This window comes from Cydia fagiglandana, chromosome 8 (assembly GCF_963556715.1).
Source record: "Cydia fagiglandana chromosome 8, ilCydFagi1.1, whole genome shotgun sequence".
NCBI lineage: Eukaryota > Metazoa > Arthropoda > Insecta > Lepidoptera > Tortricidae > Cydia > Cydia fagiglandana.
The window spans coordinates 14,101,155-14,118,432 of record NC_085939.1 but is presented as its reverse complement, the minus strand read 5'-3'; the positions used below and the strand labels follow the sequence as shown (position 1 = coordinate 14,118,432).

General features: G+C 36.4%; 1 protein-coding gene across 1 annotated transcript; it reads right to left on the bottom strand.

Moving 5' to 3' along the window:
• Nucleotides 1-5,720: 5,720 nt before the first annotated feature.
• Nucleotides 5,721-16,418, bottom strand: LOC134666774 (solute carrier family 22 member 1-like). Its single transcript, XM_063524057.1, has 7 exons — nt 16,098-16,418; nt 15,186-15,309; nt 12,712-12,812; nt 8,570-8,721; nt 7,760-8,365; nt 7,256-7,437; nt 5,721-6,434 (listed from the first exon to the last, which is right to left on the bottom strand). Exons 1-7 carry the CDS (start codon nt 16,259-16,261, stop codon nt 6,264-6,266), a joined length of 1,500 nt encoding a protein of 499 aa, XP_063380127.1. The 5' UTR covers nt 16,262-16,418; the 3' UTR covers nt 5,721-6,263.
• Nucleotides 16,419-17,278: the final 860 nt, after the last annotated feature.

Below are 17,278 nucleotides of genomic sequence, written 5' to 3'. Positions count from 1 at the left end.
TATCAGTATTTAGTGTCGCCGTGATTTTATATTTCTAATCTTTTGTGTGAGAAGTAAGATCTTTATTATGACCGTGTAATATTAACTCTACAAACTTTAATTCAATATTGACTATACTGCTTAACGAGAAATCAATATCTAGACAAGCACATTGTCTACATTTCTAACTTTTTACATGTATACTAAGTTGATAGATAATATCGTAATTTTGCAATATCAGCTACTCTAATTCTGTATTTACATAATAATTCCTGTTTTTACGTTCACCAGAAAGCAGCTGTTCCAGATTTCTAAAAACCGAATATTTATTTATTTATTTATTTAAACTTTATTGCACAAAGTATATACAAAAATGTACAAATGGCGGACTTAATGCCAAATGGCATTCTCTACCAGTCAACCATAGGGCCAAACAGACATCTACAATTGGTGCAGAGAGAGAAATATACTTATTCAGTGAATAAAAAAAAAAGCAAACTATACATATAAACTATACGAATATTGTGAATAAATTAAAGTGTTATTGAATATGTTAAAGTTTTTTGTAACTTTAATTTTATATTTACATAGTTATTTAGCAAAAATTGAAATATTTAAATATGGCCGAACGCTCCACCTAAAATTTTCTAACTTTTTACATGAATGTTATTTAACATGCTTACAATAACATATCAAAAAAGAAAAAACTTTAATGTTATCAAAACCCATTTTTGTTCCACCGCTGGTCTATTATGTCCATTGACTAAGAAGGACTTTTTGCGAAAACTCAAAAATGGGTTAAATGATTGACGGTATTCAAAATAGTTTTTAATAAGCTTGAATGAATTTTATTAAGTAGGAAACTATTCATTTGTTTTTAATATTTGGACCCACGGTTCAAAAGTAGGCCCACTCCTTTGGACATATTTTTTTGGACTTCACGAGCGATTTCTATTAAATAATATAAATTTATCGAAAAACGGTAATCAAGGCCCCTTATTCGTTTTTAAAGACCTATCGAAAGACTGCCATAACATTGGGGTTGAAGCGAAAAAATATATTCATTCCACTTTACGTGTAGGTTTGGGAATCTCTTTGAAAATTAAATTACCTAGGTACTGAGAAACGGATATGGTGAAACTAAAAAAAACCGGGCAAGTGCGAGTCGGACTCGCGCACGAAGGGTTCCGTACCATAATGCAAAAAAAAAAAACAAAAAAAAAGCAAAAAAAAAACGGTCACCCATCCAAGTACTGACCACTCCCGACGTTGCTTAACTTTGGTCAAAAATCACGTTTGTTGTATGGGAGCCCCATTTAAATCTTTATTTTATTCTGTTTTTAGTATTTGTTGTTATAGCGGCAACAGAAATACATCATCTGTGAAAATTTCAACTGTCTAGCTATCACGGTTCGTGAGATACAGCCTGGTGACAGACGGACGGACGGACGGACAACGAAGTCTTAGTAATAGGGTCCCGTTTTACCCTTTGGGTACGGAACCCTAAAAAGGTTAAGAATAGGGAACCCCAATAAATGGTGTAACCTGTAAACCTACGAAAATGTACCCGGCTGGTTACATAATACTTAGGGATGTATAAAATAAAGAAAACACAAGAATCCACTTGATAGTCGATTTATTTCTTCTCCTACATACCCTAAAATTACAACTTCTAGCTCAGACTGCTAACGGTAGAGCTGTTGGTTCATTAATATCTGTATTCTTACACTTAGGATAAACCACCAACAAACAAACTAGTTATAAACTGAAATAAAACTCTACTTGATAAAAACAAATTAAAATATTTCCTGGAAATAATTTAATTTGTTCAAATACTTCATTGTAAACAAACTAGTTGTTTAATAAAAAAATATTCAGATAATTATAATACGAAAGTTACACCTGAGCATTAAATTTGGCAAGTAACACTGTCCATTAGATCACAGTAAACCTTGGTTATGATATTAAAGTTATTCATTATAAACGTGACAAAAGCAAAAGGTTACCGATCTATGACAATAATAAAAATTGGACCTCAAGTAAACTATGAGCGTACTAAGGTCTACCTAAGGGCTACCTAAGGGCCAACACATACCTGCGGCCACAGACGATGTTAATTCCTCCAAGCTAACTCCTCTGCATTCCGCCAGACGAACGAGACAGACGATCTAAAATATAACAAATATCATGAGATTTAGCTTGTGCACAACTGCTGACAGACACCTAAACACTGAACCGAATCGTAACACTTACAGAAAAGTCTGCAGCGGTCAAGAATAGCATTTGGGTCGGAACTTGTGACAATGGCCATGAAAGGCGTCCCGATCTTGAGAAGACCCGTCTCTTACATCAGCTTGCCACGCTCATGGACACACACCTCTATCCTCAGCAACATTTGCCTCGATCTATTAAACCCCAGTATCCAATAATATATATCAATATGTATCTCTGGAACTATATACAGCGACAATGGATTTCCACGTTGAGTTTTATATTAATATATTCTAATTTTTGTAACAAACAATATTATGTTCTGACACTAATCAATGCCGTCTTTTCTTCTTATTCCATTTTCCTTCCATTTCAAATTTAGTGCTCTTTACAATACGAACAGAACGTTGCCAGTCATATTGTGCTACCCTTTAAACATGTAGGTTTAATTAACTAACGACACAATATCAAGAAAAAAGGTGAAATACAAATATTTCTATTTGTACCTAAACTATATAATTAAATTAAATCCTGTTCAATATTTCTAAAAAGAAATTAACACTAACAGAAATAACAAAAACAACGAAGTTCCACCTAAACCACTAGCTGGCGCTATGTGACAATGGCAGGCATTGCCTACAGATTGTGACTAGCGCAGTATCTGCTTGATTGCTTACGTATTTCTTCCAAGGCTGTGCGTGCCTGCTGTTCTTTTGTTTGTTAGATAATTTTATTATTCAAATTTTTATTCCTCTATAAATAAAACAAATCTATAATTTACTTTATTATTTCTCGCGGCTTAATTAAGGTATCACGTGAAAGATAAAAGCCAAATGTCACTTTTAGCGGAAGCAGTTATAAAGTTGACCCAAAAATTTTTTATTAAGCTATGAGCTTCATCACATATGTTCCTTGAGTAATTCTAAGCATTTCAAGCCTGGGAGCCAATAAGAAATGTGTGTCTACTCGGATTTGTAATGGATTCAAACTTTCAACCCCTTTTTAACCCTGTTAGGGGATGAATTTTACAAAACGCTGAAATTACTTTTCCTGTCTTTTAATAATATCCCCAAATACAAAGATTCAAGTCCCGCGTTCGAAAATTTTTTTGATATCCATACAAACTTACAACTCCTTTTTCACCACCTTAGGGGATGAATTTTCAAAAACGCTGAAATTAGTTTTCTTGTATTTTAATAATATATCGTTTTACGAAGTTTCAAATTCCTAGCTTAAAATAAAACTTGAACCCCATACAAACTTTCATCCCCTTTTTAACCCCCTTAGGGGTTGAATTTCTCAAAATCGCTTCTTATCTCTTGTACACTTTATAAATGTAATCTAGTGTGCAAATTTCAACTTTCTATCTTTTGTAGTTTCGGCTCCGCGTAGCAAAAATCTCCAACCAAATTTTTCACCTTTTTACGTTTTTCTTGTAAAATTACTATGAAATTGAAAAAACAAATATCAGCAATGAATTCTACGTCTTTGGTTTATACGAAAATGATACCAAACTTGCCCTAGTACCCACCAGGATCAGAGTAGATTTTTTTTAAAGATGACGGATGGCGGCCGTCTTTGTACCCCACCCTCCCCCCCACTTCAGGCTAGAAATGCTTAGAATTACTCAAATATCAGATGTGATGAAGCTCATAGCTTAATAAAAAATTTTTGGGTCATGTATGGCAGCGTTACATAACTGACTCCAGTATTTTGACACCGACATATACCGGGTGTGGCCTGTAATATGAGCAAAAAATTAAACCGTAGGCTGTACCCCTCATACTGACCAACATTTGTTCAGCGACTTTTAAAAATAACTTGTAGTTTGATTTTTAATACACTTTAATTTTTATTCTAAGACGCAATGTATTGTGAATTTTGTTATGTTTAAGGCGTGACAAGCAACGTCAATCACAATGATAATGGCGTGGCGATGGCGTCCATTGAAGATAATATCTATTTTGTATGAAAAATAGGGAGTCTAAATACTTAATATTTTTTAAAAGTTGTTGAACAAAAGTGTCACCGTTTGAGGAGTACAATCTATGTTTTAATTATTTGCTCGTGTTACAAGCCACACCCGGTATAATCTATATCGTTTCTAGATCTATTAATTGACGTATCTTAAAGTTCGAATCGGGCCGCATACCTTAGTAAAGCAACACGACTGAGAAACGTCTTAAGATTAACGATGAGTGAGTAATATTAGCTCGTCTTTTTGTTTGTTTTTATGAGAATATCTTATTACTGTCCTTCTCATTGCATAATATATACAAATTGCCGAAACTTTAAGTTTAAAAAAAAGTAAATCCGAAAATCTCCATTATATAACGAGGTTATATTTAAGCATATCAATAATACTTGTACCGATACAGGTCGTTCACAGGCAACCATAGCAGTCGGTCCATCTGTTGGTAATAGACTCTCGGCGAGCTACGCTTCAGACTAGAGTGCTCTCCCATATTCCAACGGCTACTGAACGCAGACGAGTGTTCGCCTCATTCAAACCAGAGGACCTTCCGCTTAGTTACACTTCCAATAATTCCATTTTGTTTGGGTTAGGGTTGTTCATAATTATTCCAAATTTCAGATCGATAGCTTCATTAGTTCTCGAGATATTTAGCAATGTGACAGATGGACAGAGTCGACCATAAGGGGCATAAGGCTTCCTTTACCTTTTTGGTACGGAACCCTAAAATGAGAGCGCAAGGATATCTGTCAATTTACTTGATAAAATGAGTGAAGGATTGAGCGTCATAATTGCGGCGGCGAACGTCACTCATTTTATCAAGGAAATCGACAGATACAGACTATATATGATTGGCGCGACAGTATCTCGCCGCGAGATAGACTACCCGTTGCTCTTTAATTAATACAGTTAGAAAAAGACGGGTTGTCTATCTCGCGTCGAGATACTGTCGCGAGGCGTTGGCCTACAGAGGCGTAAAAAACACCACCGCAGCAATATCGCAACAGTAATGCAATTGCAGTTGACATTCGGATGTCACCTTTAGTGTACTGAGACGAACGCTCGCTTACTGGCAAGTATTTTAGGAATGATATCCCTGCAAATTATAACCTGCGAGTGAAACCGTTGCATTTAATGAGGCATTAGTTTATGTGGGCGCTGACTGAATGTACCTAGTAACCAGTATTGAAATAATTGGAGATCTGTGCTTGTACAAATAAATTGAACGCGGAATATCAATTCAAGTATATTCAAGTAGTGGGCGAGTTCATTTTTCCAGCGCGGGTGTTTACTCTTAGAAAAAGCTCGACAACTTTCAGTCAAGAAATCTGTGCTTACCTACAAGTACAAAAATCTTGTTTCTTACAAATAACAGTCAAATTTAACAAAAAAATGTTTACATACTTACCTAAGTTATTAAAATAGGTATTTGTAAAATTTAAGACTTTTATTATAAAGTCGTTCATGATTGTTACACGAACTTATTTGGCCAATCACAATCATTTACTTTACAGGATTGATGATTGGTCTTCCTAGGAACTTTATGAAAAAACTCGTATCTGATACGTAGTGACAAATTTAATACTTTTATGACTAATAGTGGTCACAGGGTTAAAATGAAAATCACCCCGTCTATATAATAGAAAACTCTAATAATAAATTAATTTTACTTAACAACAAACTTCTCCAAGGGCCTCTACGTGTTGGATCTGTATCCCCATGCACGCCTATCAAATGACGGGGATGTATTTACCCGTGAATTTATAAGAGATACAAATAATAATTAATATACAGAGAGAAGAGTCGTAAAATATATGGGTTCCCTTACATTCCACGACTCTTCTCTTTCCACACAGGAGCCCGATTATTGAATTTCGATCGCTTGGTTTCGTGTTCTCTCTTTAAAAATATCTCCACTACTAGCCATTTAAATTCTAATGATATAATTGAAAACCAGTGGTCACCACTAGATTCCCAATCTCTATCGCTTGTATTTCAAAAATAGCTGCATTTTGCCGTTTCCCACAGATTTTCGTGTGACGAATCGAGTGCTCGAAATTCAAATATGGCGCTTCCCAGACTCTACACAAATATACCGCTGTCAAGAAGAGCACTTCAGTTCGTTCTCCTCAAACTTGCCGATCTTCTCTGCTTGATGTACGGTGTCTGGCAATGCGTCATCTGCGGTATCGGGCACCAACAGTGTGAGCAGGCCGGCCGTCAGAGAAACGAGGCCGAAGATCACTGATGGAAGGCCGGACCAGTACACCATCTGCAAAAGCAACAGGGGAGTATGTAACGTTCTGCTGACAGAGAAACCATACAGTAACAACTCAGGGCCGAATTTCTACCTACGCCCAGCACAAGGCCCGGGTCTAGGAACCCAGGCAAAAGAGCAATGGTTTTGAGGTCTAAATCTCTAGAGGTCTAAATCTAGGCCTCTACGCAAGTATGAATAGTGATGTCTTGCTCGCACACCGGTGCAGCGTGCAAATCCGCATCCAATACAAAGGCCGCTTTAGAGCCTCGTGTAAAGCCTTATTAGTTAAAATGTAATACATAGTTTCATCACATTATCGACACGGATATTGTGTTTCTCACGTGTCTTACTAAATTAGTTATCTTACAGTTTTATGACTTTGGTTATCAGTTGAAACGCTTTGAATTTTACTGCAGACTTCTTTTTGCACTTCCGATTATTCGACAATACCATAACCTCTTTTGCTAGCTTAGCGCCTTAAACCTGGAGTTATCTACCATGGTTACCAGTACAATTTGATACTGGGTTAATGGTTTAACCGGTTAACCCCGGTTAGTGGTATGGTGCAAGAGGGCCTATAAAGTTATCTGATACTGCGTATTTACATGGTGATATCAAAATTATTTTGTAGATTATAAGCGGTGGTGGCCGAGTAGATGACGCCACCTAGAGAGGAAACCTGCATACATCTGCGAAGAAATACGCCTTCGTTGGAGTAAAAGAGAAAGATCCCCGCAATATGCGAATTTCGGTTTTCGCGGTAGCCGCTCTGTACCCAGCAGTGGGACGTATATAGGCTGAATTATATATTATATAAGCGCTTTCATACATACCAGCAGAGGCATTTGCGGAGCAACGATGGAGCCTATCCTGCCCACGGAGGAGCACAGGGCGTGCATAGAGTTCCTGGTGTACGTTGGGAACAGCTCCGAGGTGAAGATATACGTGATGGAGAAGTAGAAGGAAGACATGAGCTTGCCCGACATGTACAAGGTTATGGAGAGCCAGGGTAGTGCTGTAAAGAGTTATCGTTAAAAATACATTGTGGGAGAGTGCTGCGGTCGTAGAGAAGTAGACAAAAATAAAACATCTAACTGATGTCATTCAAATATCGTGCAATTCACTTCGTACTTGTCTTGTACATGGCTCGGGCAGGGTGTGACGCACGATACCTAAATAATGATTCAAAAATCGTTCTAATGTCAGTGTACTTTCGATTTGGCCTGTTAATCTATATTATTAAATAGGAAAAATCATAAAAATATATGTAACTATAGGTAAGTATTTATGTTTCTGGGGACAAAGTAAAGTTTCATGACAAGAAGAAAAATTCTTACCGCTCGGAACAAATGGTTGAGCAACACACAGAACGGCGCATGCCACGAAAGTGACTATCAAAGGAATCCTTCTCTTGAATCTGTTCAGTATGTACACTACAACAAACCGTCCGGGAACATCTACAATGGACGTCAGTGCGTAGTTCACATACTTGTTTCCTTGCAGAGAGATAGAGTTAATTGTCAATCCATGGTTGACGAACGTAGACGCTATCCACCACACCGAGCAAACGAAAAATCTCTTTAACAATGACTTGGATTTGAATGTTTCTAGTAGAACTCTCGAAAAACTTGCACCTTTTTCTTCTTGGTAAGAAATTTGATTTATATCCATTTCTAACTGCAAGTTGTTTTTTTTAGCAGCCGCGTCTATGATGGTCACTGCTTCGTTTTTCTTCCCTTTAGTTAGGAGCCATCGGGGGCTCTCATCAAGCAGGTATATGTAGAAAATGAATAGCAGACCAGGCGCATAGACTGCCTGAAGGAAGTGTCTCCAATAAGGAACGAGCCAGTAAAATAGAGGGTATAGAATGCCCCCGATTGTGTAGCCAAAACCGCTGATAGTGGTGTACAAGACACGCTTGTCTGTGGCGACCATTTCTATAGCTGAAATAGACAAAATGTAAATTGTTTATATATGATATGGTCCAACTTGTTGATGCTTGAATCCTTTATTCTGAACATATACATACTTAGGGCATACTGAATATTCCTGGACTGGCCACTTAGAAAAAATAAGTCGTCTCATTTATCAGAATCCAGAAACTTTCAGTAGGGCCCACGTGTGTCAAGTTAAAAATGTATACATACACATCATAAAGGATGAAGAGCAAGGATCCCCAACCACAGCCTCCAAAAACTCAAGAGTTACATACAGCCAGTAGTTTGTTGTGAAGCTCCGCGCCAGCCCGAGTGAACTCCCGAGTATACATGTCACGACTGTAAGAGTTTTCCTTCCTAACCTGGAATTACATCAATAAAAATATTTTAGAGTGACGACCATACGGATTGGAATTCATTGGTTTAATTCGATTAGTCGAATGGTAGAATTAATTGGTTTAATTCGATTGGTCGAATGGTGCAGTGTATGAATGGTCTATAATGAAACGTAATTAGAGGATTTACTGTTTAGCAGCAAGCATACAATTTTTTAAAGATACTCGTATGTATGAAATATCTTAATGTTCGAAGAACTGGGAGTGACATTACTTTCATTAACAATGTTTTTCCGTCGCATTATCATATGGCACGTACCGTGACGGTATTTTAACTACTGCAACTAACATGTCTCGATAATAATTATTTAATTACCTATTACCAATATAGAGCTAAGTACGTGACCAGCCAAGCGTGGTTACCTTGCTTAGATACTGTAAACTGCATGTCATGTTATGAAATCTCGCCTAGAGCTCCTTAAGGTTAGAATAGGTAGTGAAATATAACAATTTCCAAAAAAGGAAACACATAATTGTCCAGTTCGCTTGCCGACATTTAATTAAATTGTATTATGGGCTATGGCCGACTGACGGTTACTGTAGGTAAATATAGCTATTACTTTTTTTTTCAATTGTTATATTATTTCCAAAATTAAACTTAATAATAAAGATGACACACTTCCTTCTCTTTACAGGGTAAACTTATTAAAGGTTTAACTTGTGACCTGTACCTAGTTATTACATATGCTTCATGTAAAACATAGTTTTGTGGAACGAGAATAAAATACTGATGACAATACAAAACAGAAAAATAAAGAGGATATTAACATTTGCAAACTCCGATTTCATGGTTTATTTATATACCACGGTCGTCTATAGTTTTATTGTTGTGGATAATTTGAGACCGCGTTGTACCGTAAAAACCGTGAAATTATTATACTGTAAATACTAGTTTACGTATACAATGAATATCGGTATCGTCTTGGGTCGTACCATTCGTTTTTAGTCAAGTTCTTAAATTAGTCCTATTCTGCTTTCGTCACTCATTCTACATTCGTCACAATCGTCGGTGGCTTTTAATGTAGAATGAGTGACGAAAGCGGAATAGGACTAATTTAAGAACTTGACGAAAAACGAATGGGACGACCCAAGACGATACCTGAATATCAAATGAATACCGTTTTGAAATTAATGTATGTACATATATTATGATGCATAACGCACAATACCGCGTCCTTCTCTGTCCCCTGAGGTACCCACCTCCCCATTTAGATATCTCTTGACTGCTCTTTTATTTTAAGATAAGATAAGATAAGATAACATAAGATCATTTATATCATTTCAATCTTATCTCTCATTCTTAACCCTTAATTTGGCACAGTCAAGTATACTTAACACTTACTTTGAAAAAATGTAGGCATGTTATTTTTTACGTAAATTCGAATTTATTTATTTCTATGTATCATTTATATTATAAAGAATAAAGAAAAAAATAAAATCTTACTGGCAACAATGTTATATGTTAGTAGTGAATCAACATAGCGAGTAGAAAGTCGACACTGCGTTCTATCCAGGTATTTGTCTATTTTTTTCGATTCTATTACGCGAAATTTTAGCGCATATACTATTATTATATTTGATTATAGTATTACTGTTGGCGACTGGCTGGCACGCGGCCTCCTTCGAACGTTGAATTGTTTGTGAAGTATTTTAATTTGTGTTTGACAATCAGTCTGCCTGTCACCGTGTTACAAATAACATCCTTGTACTTAATATTGTTTATTAAAATACTTAATTATACGAGTATAACGCGTTTCCATCATCCCATTAGTCATAATATTTATACAGTCCACTTCATTAGCTATCAATTACGTATACTCTACATATCACACTTATTCGTCAAATCAAGTTATTTACGTGTAATAAGCAAGCATACACAACTGTTAAGTATTTTTGACAAAACATTATATACAGTGTATTAGAAATTAAACAATCTGTTAAGCATTTTTAACAAAACGTTATGTTACAGTTTTAATAATTTGACAAATTTCACTGCCTACCTGTATATTTTGCCATAATAGAAGAGATTGAATGCTATAGTTTGATTCGTTATACATTTATAGCTTAGTATGCAACAAAGCGAACGCTACTTAATGTCAGTACACGTTTTTTTTATAAAACTCCGTTCAATTTGGCCTATGGCTATTACGTTCAAGGAAACTAAATGAAATGGTTAATTTTCATTTTTTTTTTATTCAATTCAATTCAAATATACTTCATGTAGGTGGTATTGTGTATTTTTTTTTTCATTCAAAATATTTAAATGCTGCAAGTACCTATATAAGTAGCGTTGTTGTAACACTGGCATTATATTAAACTCAATCAAACAATATCACTGTCATTTGGAAAATCGTTTACCCTATATTACTGTACTTGCGTTTCGTAGCAAATATATGAACTCATAAACATTGGTCTTATGCTTCGATTAAATGCCAAAACATATTTTTTATTGTCTTTGATTCGATACCCTTTTTTGGAATTTGTTAAGTATATTTAACACACTAAGTTTGACGAGCGTACGTTTTTGTTAAAAATACTGTACATTCGATTTTCAGGAAATCTTACAGTGAAATAATTTTAAAACATTTTTTAAGACATATTTAAAGGCATAATAATAAATAAATGTGCATACAAAAGTTAAAATCAAGTTTTTTATTTTTTGCCAAATTAAGGGTTAATTTATTTATTTTAATCTTTATTTTCATTTGTGACGTTATCTACGAAAAGGGACCTTATTGTCGATTGCGCTACTTACGCCATTATTAACGATGCTTAGAAAATTTATAAAAATACAATACAATGTCGCGCGACGCTGTGCGGCGTAAGCGCCATCGACTATAAGGTTGCTTTTCATAGATAATGCCCCATTTTAGATGACAACTCTGTGATACAGTTTTATTTTGCGGGATTTCTGTCTGAAATATAATTTAAGTAAGTACTTGTTTTGTTTTTAATAAATAATTAAATAGTCATATTTCTTTTCTAACAACTTCCAACAACACAAAAAAGTTGATCCACCCAACCCCTACACCTTATAAAACAAAGTCCGTTGCCGCATCTGTCTGTTTGTGTGTTTGTTCGCGATAAACTTACAAACTACTTTTAACGGATTTTCATGCGGTTTTCACCTGTCAACAGAGTGATTCTTGAGGAAGGTTTAGGTGTATAATTTGTTAACCAGTGTGAAGCAGGGCGGGTCGCTAGTAAAATAATAATCTATTAAACAAGTAAATAGCAATGCATGGGCAATGGGCATGAGGCATGAGCCATATGTATAAGCAATGGGTGTCGTCACACAAAATACGAAGGTCATTCATATTATTTATATTTAAACGATCTACTAACAAGGAAATTTTTAGGTACCTTCGTAATACTTCGTTACACAAATAAAAATATCACTTTGTTTATAATTTTTTTGTGAATTGTAAAAACTGTGAAATCCAAAGTAGATATAATGCTTCTTTTGTATGCATTATCGCTCTGATGTTTTGTTCAGTCACGGTCATAATCATAAATGCATTTGAACAGTTTTTCATTTACATTTTCGACAAAAAAATGTTTACCACCATAACTTTAGTGATAAGCTTAACCGAATAAAAATATATTCCTCATTTTGAGTCATCATCATCATCTCAGCCATAAGACGTATCCACTGCTGAACATAGGCCTCCCCCTTGGACCTCCACTCGTACCGGTTGGAAGCGATCCGCATCCAGCGTCTTCCGGCATTTCCGGTCATTTCGAGTATCCAGGGAATTTGTAAGATTTTTTTTTTCCTAATTTAATTCATTTCTTCATTTTTAAGTTTTGTTAGAGTCTGTTCGGAAAGAGTCGTGGAATATATTGGGCCCCACGACTTTTCTCTTTTCGCATATACTCTATCATGTAGCATTGCAATGCTACATTATCATGTAGCATTTTCCGAGGTCCGTTCTAATAAATTATATGTTGACGTACCTATCCGAAAGAGGTCCCACGATCAGCAATCCCACCATGTATCCAAAGCTGTGCATGGTGCCTACTAGAGTCCGTTTCCATTCTTGACACGCCAAGTCGAACTAACAAACAAAATAAGAAAACAATAATTTTTAAGAAAAAAAAACCGACTTCTATGGGGCCCGGTGAAAGATTATGGTAGATGGTAAAACCAGTACTTTCTAGTAGCATTTCGTTTCCGTAAGGGTCGTAGTTCTAGCCTAACCTAACCCACTTCTTTGATAGCAGTTCGGTTCTGTGAGGATCGCAGTTCGAACCTAATCAAACCCACTTTTCTAGTACTTAGCATTTCGTTTCTGTAAGACTCGCAGTTCTAACCAAACCTAACCCACTTTTGTTCGGTTATGTGAGGATCGCAGTTCAAACCTAACCTAACCCACTTAACGGCGCATGCGGTGCGGTGTACGGGAGTTTGAGCGGGAGGGGTTTGGCATCATCATACCCACATTTTATGGTAGGTAATCAATGTAATCATAGTGGTTTATTTAGTTTAGGTATCATAGTGGTTTTCCGGGTCAAGGTCCGGGTCTCTGAGTCAGAGTCCGGGTCCGAGTCCCGGACCGAGTCCGGGTCCGGGTCCGGGTCCGAGTCCGGGTCCGAGTCCGGGTCCGAGTCCGAGTCCGAGTCCGGGTCCGAACCGGATCCGGGTATGAGTCCGGGTCCCAGTCCAAGTCAAAATCGAAATTCGAAATCACCAAACATGTACTATGCGTCGTGGAAGAGTTCTGTTCTGATCATCATCAGCAGTTCCACTTCATCAAATGCGACAGTTTTTAATGTAAATGCTTGATTTTACGATGTAAATACAAAAAATTCTATACGTATGCCTTTAAGATTTGAGGAGTTCCCTCGATTCCTTATGGATCCCATCATCAGAACTCGAGCTTGACAGAAATGTGGCTTAAAAACTAAACTTGCTTAACAAACATAACGAAGAGGACAAATCGCCAAACGTGAACTATGCGTCGTTGAAGAGTTCCGTTCTGATCATCATCAGCAGTTCCACTTCATCAAATGCGACAGTTTTTAATGAAAATGCTTGATTTTCTGATGAAAATACAAAAATCTCTGTACGCATGCCTTTAAAATTTGAGGAGTTCCCTCGATTTCTCATGGATCCCATCATCAGAACTCAAGCTTGACAAAATTGTGGCTTAAAAACTAAACTTGCTTAACAAACATAACGAAGAGGACAAATCGCCAAAGGTGAACTATGCGTCGTTGAAGAGTTCCGTTCTGATCATCATCAGCAGTTCCACTTCATCAAATGTCACGTTTTTGAATGTATATGCTTGATTTGTTGATAAAAACACAAAAATCACCATATGTATGCCTTTAAAATTTGAGGAGTTCCGTCGATTCCTCATGGATCCCATCATCAGAACTGGATTTTGACAAAAACGGGACCAATCTGTATGCATATACATACAATCAAAAAAATAATTTTCAAAATCGGTCCAGTAATGACGGAGATATGGAGTAACAAACATAAAAAAAAACAAAAAAAAAACATACAACCGAATTGATAACCTCCTCCTTTGGGATTTGGAAGTCGGTTAAAAATATATAAAGAATATATGTATTCCATATTATTACACTGTAACACGAGCAAATTTTTAAAACATAAATAGAACTCCTCAAAGTCTCCAACACGCGTATTCGGGAAACGAGATAATCACAAGATCTAGAGACGATATAGAGATCAACTTGATTTACATTAGATATCGACTAGATGTGACTTGGATATCTAAGTCATAACTTGTCGAAATCGTTCAAGAGGACCTCCAGAATCGCGGAAACGTCAAATTTGGCATATCTATCTTACAAATATCTTTAAATTATCCATATCGTAACTTGTTGAGGTCTAGTAGAGATCTAATTCATTTTCCGAATCGAGCCGCAAGTCAAGAACTCCTCCTCAGCAGTGGGATGTATAGGCTGAATTCGGTAATTATTTATTAGTTAACTGTAGCTATATTTTTTAAGATCTCTTTAAAATAATTATAATTTATATTACTTACAGTAAATTAAGTACCCACAGCATATTTGGAGAACAGGTTTAAACCAGGTAGTAGGTATTGCCTTTCTTTTTTGTGGCGTTTTGTTTGAGTTATCCTTAAGAGTCACCTAGACGGCGCACTAACTCTCATGCGATTTTAGTTAGGTACCTACCTAGATTGCGGACTATTGAGGTTACATCAAATTCCAAAAACCAATCAAATACTGCAATGTAATAAAACTCGCATGCGAGTTTTCGCACCGTCTAAACGAGCCTTATTCCAGTTTAGTCAAATTGAGATTCCTCCTGAGACCCAGAAGCACTTATTTTGTTTTTGAATTTGGAACCCTCGAATAATTCAATGAAAGTTCAAAATAGATCGCGGAATATGTACCTACAAAAAATTGTACGCAGGAGGTTGACTTAAATTTTTTACCTCTGCCACAAAGCTTCGCGGGTCGTCATAGACCCACTCGGTGCATAAAGAATCAACTCGGCAGCCAAAGTCAGATCTGTTAAGATGACTTGTGTTCATCCCATCATCAGAATAATGTTTGCATCTGCAATGTAAAGACAAAATGTACTAGTCGAGTGTAAAAAAATGGGTGCACACATTTATAGTCAAAAGCGAAGCGCTGGTGGCCTAGCGGTGAGAGCGTGCGACTTGCAATCTGGAGGTCGCAGGTTCAAACCCCGGCTCGTACCAATGAGTTTTTTGGAACTAATGTACGAAATATCATTTGATATTTACCAGTCGCTTTTCGGTGAAGGAAAACATCGTGAGAAAACCGGACTAATCCCAATAAGGCCTAGGTTACCCTCTAGGTTGGAAGGTCAGATGGCAGTCGCTTTCGTAAAAACTAGTGCCTACGTCAAATCATGGGATTAGTTGTCAAGCGGACCCCAGGCTATCATGAGCCGTGGCGAAATGCCGGGATAACGCGAGGAAGAAGACACATTTATACTCAAAAATATGTCCCATATAATGTCAGCGAATTGAGAACTCTTATTTTCCTTTGCCTTATCCCACATTAGGTGGGGTTGGCTCTCCTTATCCTTCGGCGCCAAGACGATCTGTCTATTCTGTCTTGAGTTGTCGGGTTGGGTCTCGGTTGGGTAGTTAGGTTTTCTCCAATAGTTTGGCCATACTCGTCCACTACGTCAGTGTGGGCTACTGACGTTAGAGTCAGCGAATTAAGAACTATGGTACATATTTTTGAGAAGGTAATTTTTGTTGCGTGATGTACTGCGAAAGGAACCGGTAACATGCTGCTTACGTATGCAGTCAGTGTGACTTGGCCTTTAGCTGTCGAATAATAAAATAAGACAGCAAATAAGGTAAACGTACCTGTATTTGACCTCCTCGGTGATAAACACATAGTTGGTGTACGCTATGGAGTTGAAAACATTTATCAGGGTCAGCCATACCGTCGCTGCAGTGTGGTAACGGCCCCATACACCGAATTTCTCCAAAATGTCGTCTAAATGTACTTTGTTAGATATTACTGTCATCTTTGATTATTTAGTGGCATTGGGTGATTATGTTTTGATTTAAGGTAGGTCACTTAGCTGCTTTATATTTATATAAAGTTACATTTCACATTTGAATTTGACACACACACAGGCACTTCCGATAATTAACATAATTTTCTTCTTATATAAAATTACCTGCTTAAGCTGCTAATTCAATTCAGGTAACAAACAAAACTATTGATAAAAGCGAAAAATAACACATATACCTATAGATAATTACAATTAAAAATATACATAAGCCAAAACAGTTTCCACTACTGATTTTAGATCATTAACTGTGGTTCAAAACTAACTTGAATATTTTTGTGTAGGCATGAATAAAAAATATTTGTTTTGATTGGTGATTTATATGTATAGCTTAAGCTACGTATTTATGTCAAATAAGATATAATTATATTAATAAGTTATGTTTGCGTTATTAATATTAATAAAAAAACACTAACGAGCAGTAAATAGTACATAATATAGGTATTGCAATTCGCAAAATTAGTTTCACTTCTTCAACACGTCAATCATGTTCACTATAACAGCACAAATTTAACACTACTTATATGATTTAAAAACAAATATAATATTTTTTATAACCGCTTGATTAACTTGATTGCTTTTTATGTTTGCACGGCTGTCTGACACCAGTCATTGCCACTGACTGCATAAAAATAAACAAGTGACAGATGGATCTCATGATTCCATTGACAAACCATCAACCTTTGCTAGCTTGTGTCTCACTCGACCGTGAAATTGCAATAACAACCTTGTGTCGGTATAATTTGAGTTTAAATTCGAACTGTCGTATACGTTTGAAAGAGCTGTGCAATTCTTTTCTTAAGGCTAGGTTTTTTAATAATTTAACTACTCATTGTGACAATAGTGCAAGTGGGCCTTAGAGATATTAATATGTACATTATTAACATACGTCGCATTTCAGCGGGCAGTTTGGGGGCATGTCGGTAAGGTTTACAAAAAAAACATCTTAACTTACGAGTATATTTATCT